We start from the raw sequence: 12,949 nt of genomic DNA, 5'->3' as shown, positions 1-12,949 counted from the left end.
AGTTCCCTTCCTGGCAGCATCTCCAAAAGAGGGATGAGAGAGACTCCTGCCTGCAACCTTGGAGAAGCCGCTGCCAGTCTCTGTGTAGATAGTACTAAGCTAGATGGACCAATGGTCTGACTTGGTATAAGGCAGCTTCCTCTGAAGTACACTTCCCAACACTCCATGCATCTCTTTCAAGATGGCAGTGGACCTTTAAAGTGCTCCATTTCTCTTAAAGGGGCCCACGAGTGATATACACTAGAGGGCAGTGGTGAGCAAATCAGTGGGCAACAGTACAGAGCAGATTCCCTTAATGGCCTTTCCACCTGGCTGCTGTCGGAATGAGAGGGAGAAGCCTTCTCCATCTGCCTGCTTGGACTAACTTCAGGTTCAACAACTGCTAGTATGTGCTCAGGGGCACCTGATGCACTTTCCACCTTCATTCTATCGTTATGTATGTAGGATCTGGAATTCCAGAGCAATGGGCAGCTTCACGTTAACCATTGTACTGACAAAGGTTTCCACAGATACACATTCAATGTTCCAGTTCCCTATAAGCCCAGTTCGCCAACTACTGCTTTCACTTAACACTCATGAAGTCCCGATGCCATGGTGGGATCTTGGCATTTAAAGGAACCACTGGGGCAGAGCAGCCGTGTTCTTGGCCATAGAAGCAAGATCCGCCACACCATTTCATGTAAAGTGAACGTAGCAGAACACGGTGCATGTCCTTCGCTTCCTCTTCCCCTCCCCTTTACTTGCTCTTTTTAGACTGTAAACCATTCTGGCAGGGACTGGTCCATTTGATTCTTTATATAGAATTTAATAGAGTTTCCAAGATCGTGATGGGCAGTGCATCCGTGTCCCAATGCTGGCCATGCCCTGCGTTAGCGGGCTTCTGATGCCTGGGCAAAGGGTGTGACTGGTGTGGCTGGGGACCGAGCAAGTGCTCAGCTCCAAACAAGCAGGGACTAACTGATGAAGGCAGGCTGGCAATGTGGCACTCACCCTCAAACCCTGCCCCAGGGTCCCCTCCAACCTTGAGTCAGCCTTCAGGAATAATGGCCAAGAACAGACATAAAAGCAGAATAAGGATAGTTTGATGTTATATACAATCAATCGATAAAAGATACCTTGCAAGCGCGGTAGAGGTACTTTTTATCCTGAGTTAGGTGATAGAGGGATAAGAAGGAGTAGCCATTGCCAGCAGTCCCATGGCAAATTCCGTAACCTTTTCTCAGTAGTCCTCTCTGCCAAATGACATCACTGCAGTCCATGACATCCTTCAAATATTTATCTTCTTTGAAAATCTGTGGAATGCACACACACTTACACTTAGCCACAGCAATGATCTACCAATAACCACCACCGGACCACCGGCCCCAGTCTAAAGAAAGATGCTTGTGCACAAAGAGCCTCCCACTTGCTTCACTGATGCACACCCTGATCCACACGGGGATGGCTCATTCAAGGTTTACTGAACTGGCGGAGGCATCTTTGCTGCACATGCAAAGATGTATTGCCATCCAGTGGTCACATGCAGTTCAGGTTGGATCAGGGCCTGTATCACATATCCAGGGTTCACAAACATTGGCTAGTTTCAGACATAATGCTACCCTGTGATTAAATCATGGTTTAGTCTTACTAGCAGAAGCCTCCGTCTCACATGCTCCCTGCTCCCCTTTGCACATAAGTGGAGGAAATTCAGAACTTCTATTCCTGGTTTAAAACAAGCCAAACTGTGTTGAGTAATAGACCCCGGAGATCCCAGGTTTTTCTAATCACAGCTTGTGAACAAGCGAGGTTATCAAACCAGTAGGGATGTGCACGGAACCGGCAGGGGTGGGACAACTTTAAGGGCAGGGGAGGGTGCACTTAGCAATAGCAATAGCAATAGCACTTACATTTATATACCGCTCTATAGCCAGAGCTCTCTAAGCGGTTTACAATGATGTAGCATATTGCCCCCAACATTCTGGGTACTCATTTTACCGACCTCGGAAGGATGGAAGGCTGAGTCAACCTTGAGCCCCTGGTCAGGATCGAACTTGTAACCTTCTGGTTACAGGGCGGCAGTTTTACCACTGCGCCACCAGGGGCTCTTTACCCCTCCCTCCTTACCCCTCTTACCGCTCTTAACCCCTCCTTACCGCTCTTTACCCCTCCCTCCTTACCCCTCCCTCCTCTTCCCCCCCATTGGGGCAGCAGCATACCTCCCTGCCGCCCCGTCCCCTCTTTGGACGGAAGTGCCGGGTGCACCTGCTTACATGTCGGCACGCGCTCCTAGTGGAGGGAGGGGAAGTGCACCCTCCCCTGCCCTTAAAGTTGTCCCACCCCCCACCTCTGAACAGGCCCTCTGAACAGGTCCGTGCACATCCCTACAAACCAGCAACTAATATCCTGGCTTGCTCACAAAATAAGCTGGGTCGGACAATACCACTCAGCCAGCCTGTGCAATGAGGCACATGGACAAGCATGTCCTCCCATCACAGAATCCTGTGGGAGAGGGTAGGTCCATGCCACCCCACAGCACATAACTTAAATACTACCAGTAGTTACTCTGCACAGTGAAAAGTGCTTTTAGCTATTCTGCTCCCCCACCATGGAATTATGCAGCAGTGGGGCAGTGCCGGTGTGGGGAGATGCATGCACACACCGTCCTCCCCATGTGATTCAGTGGGCTGGATGAAGAGTATTGCCCAAACCAGCCCCTGTGGTTAGAGCAAGCTGGAATTTGTTGGCTTCACGATCCCAGGTGGCCTTAAATCATTAACAAAAACGACACGTTTTCTCCCCTCCCATGTGAAGGGAAAGGAGGTGGGAGCAAGTCTGAGGCGCATGCTAGTAATTCTAAACCACGATTTAGCACTACATCAGAACCCGGTCATTATCTCAATAATCCTTACCAAAACTCTAAGGGAGGCCAGTATGGTCATCTTTATACAACCGATGTGCGCAAGCTGAGGCTGGATGGACAACCGTTCATCTAAAGTCACCCATGTGGAGATTTGAGCCAGGGGCTGATTCAAAGGTCATTTCCCTGCTGCTTTCCTCCACTACTGCTTAAAGAAGGGCTGTTGAACCTGGGCCCTCCTGTTGGCCTACAACTCCCATAATCCCTGGCTATTGGCCACTGTGGCTGGGGATTGTGGTAGTCCAAAAACAGCTTGGGGGCCTAGGTTGAGCAGACCTGGCCTAAAAGTAGATTGTAAGCTCTTCAGGACATAGGCCTACCTTTTGCTTATATTCCATAAAGCACTTTGCATAGAATAAACAAGAAATAGTGGCCAGAATCTTAAGAGCGACTTAGGCTGAGGCAGGTGAGGCTGGTGCAAGCCCAGTTATAGGTCCAGCTTCCCCCCTTGAAATGACTGATTCCCAGCCCATCTCACAAATTGTTTTTGAAACTTGCCTCACTCTTAAAAGCAATTTGACACATGGCATAGGGAAGGGGCTGCTGATGTTAAAAAAAACAAAAAAACCCACCATGGAACCAGTGTTCCCTCTAACAAAGATTCCCAGATGATGTTCAGTACAACTCCCAGTATCCCCAGTTACAAAGGCCTTTGGCTGGGGAGGATTATGGGAGTTGTAGTCCACAACATCTGGGAATCCGTTAGAGGGAACACTGCATGGAACCAGCTTTTCCTTCCATACTACTACTGAGAATTCTTTTAATATGCAGTAGAGAAAAAAGTGTGCTTTCTCACTAGATCTTGAGATGGACAACATCCATCCACATTCTGGGGCAGCCTACAGACTTTTGAGAGAAATCTTTAACTTCCATTCTAAAGTATACTTACTTTGATAAGCTGGCAATGCTAAGCACATATTAACTCTGAACAATTCTTCCATCAAGACCTCTTTATTATGCAAAAGATAAAATACCACTCACCAGATGTTACAAGCTAAATCAAAACCAGTTTCAGTGTTAATACACCATCCTCAGTTACTTACACAAACCAAATATCTCAGCAGTGCTAGGAATTTAAGCGCTGCTGAGATATTTGGCTTGTGTAAGCAACTGAGGATGCTGTATTAACACTGAAACCAGTTTTGTTTTAATTTCTAACATCTGGTGGATGGTATTTTATTTTTTGCATAATCAAGAGGTCTTTATAAAAGAGTTATGTTGATGCGTGTCCCAAGTTCTGTTGCCATAGTTTTGTGCCAGACAAGAACCTACCTTGTATGCTTGCATGAGCATATGGATGACTCCTGGGGCACCATGGCACCAATGCACCAGCCTATCCGTTTCATTGCTCAGAGATGACGGGTAATTCCCAGAGCGGAATTTTTTATGGCGTACATAGTCAATGCTGGGCTTTACCAGCTCGGTCAAAGTCTCCTGATCCACATTGGATGCTGGCTAGAAACAAGACAGTGACAAGAGTAAGATATCTGCTGTCATAAAAATAAATGGCGAGGTCTACATGTTTTTATGAACCCACGTTCAAATTCATTTGGAAAATAACTTCTGAAGATTTTACATTTTGGTTGATGGAAACTGATTGATTGACATTTGCCTTCAGTGATCCTTGCTTAACTGTGTCACAAGCCAGCCAGAGCATTCTTAACTGCAAAATAGATGTTGCCCCTTGGCTGCTGGAGTTTGTCTAGAGGACGACTTTGCACATGCCAAGGAAGTGCCAAGAGTGGATGCAGTTCACTCCTGCATTCTTTTTTCACATTTCTAGTGTAACAGGCAAAGTTGATTTGCAGATCTCCCTTGCAAAGAGATGCTGGCGCTTTCCCACTCATTTGGAACTTCCACATTTAACAACAGGGAGATGCACAAGTGGCCACACTGAACATGCAACACAATAAGCATACATCATGTGCACATCACCGAGGTTCCTTGTAACCTGTGAAGCAGCTCGAAGAATCAAATGTTTCTCTAGCATAATGTGGGGAAAGAGAATGCCAGCTCAGAATAAAATCCAAGTCCAAGATGTGTACAAGCCCACAGAAATAAAGCCCACTGTAAATGGAGATGCACGCCCCTTCCCTCTCATTGAGTTAAGCACAAAGGAGCATAGGAAGCTGCCATATACTGAGTCAGACCATTGGTCTATCTAGCTCAGTATTGTCTTCACAGACTGGCAGCAGCTTCTCCAAGGTTGCAGGCAGGAATCTCTCTCAGCCCTATCTTGGAGATGCCAGGGAGGGAACTGGGAACCTTCTGCTCTTCCCAGAGTGGCTCCATCCCCTGAAGGGAATATCTTCCAGTGCTCACACATCAAGTCTCCCATTCAGATGCAACCAGGGCAGACCCTGCTTAGCAGAGGGGACAAGTCATGCTTGCTACCACAAGACCAGCTCCCCTATCCAAAGAAGAAATCTCAGAGTCCCACACCGACTGATCAGCTCAGATAGCCCTACAGTTTTCTCAGTATGGCATGACTGGAATGCTCGAAATCCACAGTTATCCTAGTATAAGGAGACATGTGAAACACTGGCTTGTAAGGAGCCCACTTCACATCTGCAGAGTTTCAGTCAAGGTCAAAGTAGATCTGACATTGAGCACATCATCACTGGTGCCACCCCACCCACCAAATCAGGGCCATGGCATGAGAGCAGAGGGTTTTTAACCCTGTAATTCCATGCCATTTTCCCACCAAAAAAACACAGTTCCATTCTTGAATAATTTCTAGCAACGGAACCTTTCAATATCCACAGGGGGAGGGGGGAATTGAAGAGTTAAACACTCTCTATTCTGTCATGCTTCTGATTAAAATCGGGAGCCTTGTGGCTGCTATTTTAAAAGGAACCTCTTCCTACAAATGAATGATGAAATATTTAATGTCACATCCAGTTTGGCCATTAGCCAGCTGTACTATATAATACAGACAGGAAGAGAAGGGTTCACTGAGGAGCAGTTCAGCTGGATTCTGTGGCATGAGAAGGACAGGTCTATCAGTGGCTACTAGTTTGAGGGCTACAGGCCACCTCTAGCCTCGGAGGCAAGATGCCTTTAGATACCAGATGCAGGGAAGCAACAGCAGGAGAGAGGACATGCCTTCACCTCTTGCCAATGGGCTTCTTAGAGGCATCTGGTGGGCCACTGGGAAATAGGATGCTAGACAAGATAGGCCTTGGACCTGATCCAGCAGGGCTGTTCTTATGTAGGGGTAAAGCTGTAGAGGCATCATCAAGGCTTTAATATTCTGCACTAAAAAACCAAAAATTAAAACTCTATCAATGATAGAATTCAGATTCCCTGCCAGGACATGTGGAATTCTATTACCTGTATAAACTATGCAAATTTACGTGTTTTGTTTAATTCATTTTGTTTTTGCAAAGTGCAGGGACAGGCAAGGATTTATGCCTGGCATTGAAGCACAACCACTTTATTCAGACATCCCCCCAGCTTCTGAAATTTCAGCTGGCACTCTTCACTTTCTTCCAAGCGTATTTCCACATCCATGAGGGCTAGAAACTTGCTTTTAAAAATGCAAAAGCCAAGTTTCTCAGGATTCTGCATCCAGTGTCAAAGTCTGTGAGGTCTTCTTTCTGTGCTTCCTTGGAATCACAGAATGCACACTGCCCTGATAATCACCTACAGAAGCATAAAGGGGTAAAAAGTAATTTGGGGAATGCTTGGGACATGGGCAGTTCCCTCAGAAGGCAAACCTGCGATGCCAGGTTGTATTCAGAAAGCAAAGATGAAGATGTTGCATTAGTGTTAAACAGAGGTTAAACAGAAACATCCAATTGCCACCAGTTCCTAAAAGACAGGCCTCATTCAGGCTGAGCTGAAAGTTCTCTATCAATGGAGAACTTTGGGCTAAAATGGCAGGAGCAGGGCAACCCCTCCCCCAAACTTATTTTGCCACCGCCACCAATTTTGCTGCAGCATTGCCCTTTTGGGTGTGGGGGTAGCCACTATGTTTATTTCCCAGAAGTCCCCAAGGAATGATGTTCGGTGATTATGTAGTATCTTTCCCAGGGGATCTCTGGAAAATAAAAAGGTGACCGCTGGGAAGAATGCTGCCACTGCCACAGGTAAGCCTCCTGAAATTCACCCCCATTTTTGCCATCCACAAATGAGGGGGCAAAAATGGAGGGGGGGGACATTTTGATTCAGGTCCCTCCCACTGAGCTACAGGTTAAAGCCATAAAGAGAAGATTAGATGAACATACATACATAATGGAACATTACCTGCATTAGCATGTAGTAGATCCCAGACACACCATGGGCTGCACCAACATATTGCTTCCGGTGCCACTGATACAATAATGGGCAGCGTTCAGTCTTGCGCTCTTCTCTGGAGAAGTTTTTACCCGACTCAATGATGGAATCCACGACCTAATGCAAAAACAGAGAGAACCACCCAAATTGGCCACCACCAGTGACATCACTAGCACTGAGTGACAACAATTCCTGTCTCCGTTAGGGATGCACTCACTCATGTGCACATTGGACGCGAGTGCGACATGCCCAGCATGTCCATGCACACCTGACACTTCTGGCCATGGAGAGCACTGGGCGGCAGGGAGGTATGCTGCCACCCTGACAGAGTCTTTACAAATGGACTGCCGGGGGGGAGGGGGGGAGGAGTGGAGGGAGGGGCAAGTGCACCCTCCCCCACCTTCGAGCCTCCAAATCTCGCCGTGTTCGAACCTGTTCAGAAGCCCATAAAAGGGGTGTGTATGAACCTAACTGGTTCATACACACCCCTAGTCTCTGTACCATTCTGTAGACTTCTAAAGCACAATTTATTACTTCTTCAGAGGCTAAGCACTTCTCTAATCTACCAGTAAAATGCAGGAGTATATATGTAGCCTTTTTGAAAATGTGATCAATTTGTTGGACAGCATCCAGACAAAGTCCCACTGAAATTAAAAGTTAGCTATTTACTAATTTAGATCAGTGATTTCAGTGGTGCTTAGTTATGCCCAACTAGTCTGGGTGCTGCCCATTATTTATCATCTGTTTAACTGATTTCTAGCCCACTTTTCCCAGCAGAACTTAAGCAGCATGAATCCCAGCAGGGCTATCCCCCATCCCTCTCAACATCCCCTCCCTTTGCATGCAGCAATGTCTCGGCATTTCATATTATTTGTTAACTCTCCAAAGGTGGTATGTTCTCCCACTCCAGCATTAAAAAAAAATCTCCCACCTCATTTTTCTCTTGAAAGCATAAAACTGGAGAACAATTTATCTCCAGTGTCACACAGTGATCTCTCCTCATCCCTTCCTTTGGGGCAGGATTTTGTGCTGTGGGTGCTGGGCAAACACTAGCATGGATATAGCGCTAAGAGGAAAGTGCTGACTTTCAAAGGTTCCAATGGAAAATATCAGAAAAGGAATAAAGGTTTAAGATGTGGAGTTATTACAAAAGGCAAGCCTCTAGTGCTCCTTTCTCACAAGGGAACAGATTCTGAACAAAGCTGGTCTGTGGGACTTCCTAGCACTCAGGGAAGCAGGGCTTACAAAACAAAAAAAAAACCAATCCCCAAATATGGCTACTTTTACCTCTTTGATAATAGACTGCGGAACAGTGTTAGGACCAATTTCAGTATTCAAATAAAGCAAGGCATACAGGTAACCGGCTCTTCCATAGAGCAGCTCATCTGGAAGCTCGGAGTCTGTGCTGACGACTGTTTTCTGGAGTTGCAAAAGTCTGGGATAAAACAGAATTGGCAAGTTTTCATATCAAGTTTTCAACCTTGTAAATAGCCATTGGCCTGGTTGCCACTGACAAGTTAGAATCACCTCCAGGACTAGGCAGAGAAGCATTTTTTAGTTGCAAAAGAGCCTGCTTTCTGTCTTTCAGACAACACATGTCTGCTACAAAAATGACTAACATACTAATTTAAGAAAAGGGGGCTAGTAACATCTGGGAACTTATTTACAAGTCTGATTGATCCAAAGTGGCTTAGGCTTTCCTAAAAACTATCCAACTCATTGATTTGAATGCCCGAGAAATACATCTAGATCAAATGCTTGTGTGTTCTCCTCCCCAAAAGCAAATATTTTCTTAATAATTTGAAAAGGAGCCCAAACAATTCTTCCTAAAGATATGCACCATATTTTTCCCAGAAAAGAGAGCAGAGAGTCTGAATGGCTTAGCTCAGTCAGTGCCAGATAAAAACAGCATCGCTACAAGCTTCCAGAAGCCATATCAGCCTCCAGCCCAACATTATGCCTGCTTCTTTGTTGCTCCCGGTTGTATCTGGTCAATTCTTACACAGAGCAGCTGACACAGGTTACTTCCAAACTATCTAACGGAACTGTTAATGTACTGCATGTTTACCACTCTTCTGCCAAGGTGCTCAGGACTCCTGTGGTTCTCCCTGCCTTTCGACTCTCACTGAAGTAGGTTAGGCACAGAGAGCACGAGAAGAGAGCATGATCGTGCACCAGCGCTTTGTGGCTGAGCAGGGATTTGAACACAGGTCGCCCTAGTCGTAGTATGGCACTCTTAATTACTGCACTACACTGGTTATGAATTAGTATATCACTTCACACACATAACACTGTTCAATGGAATCAATTCACACATTGGGTTATCAAGTGTACCAAAACCAACTGATGAACATGTATGTGTGAACCAATTAGTCAAGGGGCTTTCTCTCTCTAACAGAAGCTGCTCCAAGTCCCCTGTGCGTCAAATTATAAAGCACTTCCTGGGAAGGGTTCAGGAAGGGACTGTTCAGGAAGAAAGAGGTATTCAGCCGCACTTGCAGATGTACCCCCATGCTGATTTCTGGATGGCAGCCACTTACTTTGGAAGGCAGCCCAATTGATTCCAATGGAATTTATTTCCAATTAAGCATGTGTAGAATCCTAGCCGTAATCTTATATTATTCTTTGCTTCCACTCCACAACACAGTCCAGCTGCATCCAAAGCTAAAAGCATCTTCCTCCTGAATTCCACTTCAAATGGAAATATTCATATCAAAAGCTGTGGCAGAGATTACTCTTGCAGGGATCGTGGATTAGGAGGAGATTGATTAAACTTCTAAATATAAACTGCACCGCAATGGCTAGAGGCAGAGTAGGGTCCTCAAAAGCTAATCGGCAACATCGGGCATGGCCAGGGATGCTGACAGAATGCTAACAGGTTGGACCACAGTGCAGAATTGCAAACAGAAAACGTGTCACGCTTTGGTGTCAGCTCCAGAGTGGGAGAGAGATGACAAGGCATCTCCCAGGCCTCTGGATCCAATTATCATCATTTCCTAGGACATAAATATTAAAGGACAAAGAGAAGAAATGCCCAACCAAATGAGTTCTTTCTCTCTAGCACTGCAGAAGGAAGCTACGTCTTCCCTTGTGAAGCTTCCCTACCTGCTCACCTGGAAATTTCAACCACTCATCGGTGACTAAGCAAACTTGATGCAGTGGCTCACTGTGCTTTGCAGGTGTTTGTGATTCCCTTGGCCTCTCCATGCCTTCAGCAAGCTAATGCGATCCAGCTCCTGCCCTTTTCCAGTGATGTGCCAGGGACAAGCATACACTCTACCAGCCAATTCATCATTTCCCTCCTTTGTTACAGCTGGTGTGGCTCAAACCATTTGTCTCCCAAACTGAAGAAGATCCACTAAGGTCAGGCTTCACAAATCATGACAAAAACATAAGTCTCATATACTCGGGGGTGTCCACAGAGACACTCAGGAAGGATGCAGGCCTTGGGGCAAATCAGCCAGCGCAGAGCCCTCTTCTAGTTACAACAGCCCTGCATATACTAATGTCCAGCCTCAAACAATTTTCAGTTTGAAATGCAATGTAAGCTGCAATCAGGGCTTCTCTTTTTCTCTCTATCTGAATGCAATCCTAAACACACTGACCAGAGAATAAGTTCCATTGAACTCAATGACTCTTACTTTTGAATACAGGCAAACCTAACCATTTGTGGACCCAACGGCTGTAGTTTCACGTATCCGAGGTTGGGTGATTGACACCCAATCTCAGCATATGCTGGGGTGGGTGGGTGGGTTGGTTGAAAGGGTGGGTAGAAAGTGTTCGTTTCCATGTATCCGTGGTTTTGGGGTGGCTGGAAATGACCTCCAAGGTCATTTCCGGCCACCATTTTGGGAAAAGGAGACATTTTGTGGCTCATTTGCTTTTTTAAAAACCCTCCCCATGAAAAATAGGGGGGAAATGGCAATTTTGGATGTTTGGGGGAGGGGGCGCATTGTGAGACAACTGCAGACCTGCAAAGCATGGTAGCACTTTGCATTATTTCTGCCTGTTTTGCCATTTCCCCCCACAATTTTGAAGCCTCCGGGAATCTAACCCCCACAATCCTATTGACTTAATGCTCCGTTATCTGTGGTTCCATTATCTGTAGTTGTAGTGAAGAACTGAACCCCCACGGATAACGGTGTTTGCCTGTAAACACACATGGGATTATCAATGGTTATAACCCCAAAGGTAGAACCTCTGTTTAGAGAGATAGTTTATATAGCTAGTACCATGTTTTCTATACCATTATCCTGATAAAACAATTAGTTTACAAAACTTCAGAAGGTAAAAGCAAAAAATACTAACCCCTGCTAACTTGGCAAAGAGGTAACTTTTAACGTGGTGATTCTCTTTTATTTAGCAGGGGAGAGTAACTTGCCCTATGCACCTCCAGCACAGTACCTCCAGTTGCTGGTGTCTATTTTATGTTTCTTTTTAGTATGTGAGCCCTTTGGGGACAGGGATCCATCTTATTTATTTATTATTTCTCTGTGTAAACCACCCTGAGCCATTTTTGGAAGGGCGGTATAGAAATCGAATAAATGAATGAATAATCAATCCCATATAAATATTAAAATACTAGTGGGGGCGGCTTGTTATTGACCAGGTAAAACAATGTTGTGTAAAAAAAGTTATGTATAGCTTTCTCCAATCATCATCATCATCATTATTATTAAGGTAAAAAGTAGTGAATTCCTCTATTTTAAATGGCAGGATTGTTTATTCAAAGTTTGGTATCTGTAGGAAATTGGGAAGTGCGACTATTTTGCACAAACTCTTCAAAATATTTACAATTTTTTATATAAGAGATTTTGTTGTACTAATGTGCTTGCAAAAGGGAAGCAGAAGAACAGTTTAACTTTTGTAGGATGTCAGCTTCAAAATTCTTCATTTTACCAAATGACAACTATATATTTAACAGTTAATTGATTTTAGTGTTTTTAATGTAAACTGCCCCGAGCCATTTTTTGAAGGGCGGTATAGAAATGAAATGAAATAAATAAAGGTGAATTTGAATCTGAGAAAGACTGGCCATGATGTCATTTCTGAATTATTGATCTGATTATTGAGCTTTAAAAATCGGATGCTTATATTCAGAATTTCTTCTGAAACCAACCAACCTTTCCCCCTCATTCAGCTAGTTTCAGTGGCATGATGGTTTATGCAAAATTTGGTATCTGTAGGTAATCGGGAAGTATGAATTTCTTTCTCACAAACATGCCCACAAACTAACTCATCAAAATATATAATAGATTATAGATTCACTGGACTGCAACAGTAGTGTCCAGAAAAAATAAATAAATATTTTTGGCCACTCTTGGATATAGAGCACTAGACTAGACAGGCTTGTTCAAGGCAATCTATGCATGTCCACTCGGACACAAGTCTCACTCAATTCAGTGGAACTCACTCAACATCAAGTGTGCCTTGGAATGTAGCCTTAGTGTACTTCAGAGAGTCTATTCTTCTGCTTTTTGAGATGAAGTATGGGCAAATCCACAGAGCAGTTCTTACTTTGGTACTTGTGCATTAAACCATGGAGAAAACAAGCACCTCCAAAGAGCCTTTTTGCACCTCTTTATCAGACCCTTCCCCCCCAGGCTAAATGGCTGCTACACTGTCTGTGCTGGTGCTGCAGAGCTGATCTTGCGGTAGCAAGGATGAATTGTACCCTTTGCTAAGCAGGGTCCACCCTGGTTTGAACTTGAATTTCCAGACTACATGTATGAGCACTGTAAGATATTCCCCTTAGGGAATGGGGCCACTCTGGGA

At 45.0% G+C, this 12,949-nt stretch overlaps 1 protein-coding gene across 1 annotated transcript in view; it reads right to left on the bottom strand.

Annotated features, from left to right (window-relative positions):
• The window catches only part of LANCL2 (LanC like glutathione S-transferase 2), a 36,929-nt gene that overhangs the window by 6,483 nt on the left and 17,497 nt on the right, over positions 1-12,949 (bottom strand). The window contains exons 4-7 of the mRNA XM_053262657.1: positions 8,462-8,609; positions 7,145-7,291; positions 4,169-4,351; positions 1,116-1,292 (exon numbers count right to left, since the gene is read on the bottom strand). Of these exons, the coding sequence (XP_053118632.1) occupies positions 1,116-1,292; positions 4,169-4,351; positions 7,145-7,291; positions 8,462-8,609 (655 nt within the window). The remainder of the gene's footprint in view (positions 1-1,115; positions 1,293-4,168; positions 4,352-7,144; positions 7,292-8,461; positions 8,610-12,949) is intronic.

This window comes from Hemicordylus capensis, chromosome 6, assembly GCF_027244095.1.
Source record: "Hemicordylus capensis ecotype Gifberg chromosome 6, rHemCap1.1.pri, whole genome shotgun sequence".
NCBI classification, from domain to species: Eukaryota; Metazoa; Chordata; class Lepidosauria; order Squamata; family Cordylidae; genus Hemicordylus; species Hemicordylus capensis.
This window is presented reverse-complemented; position numbering and strand designations above follow the sequence as displayed.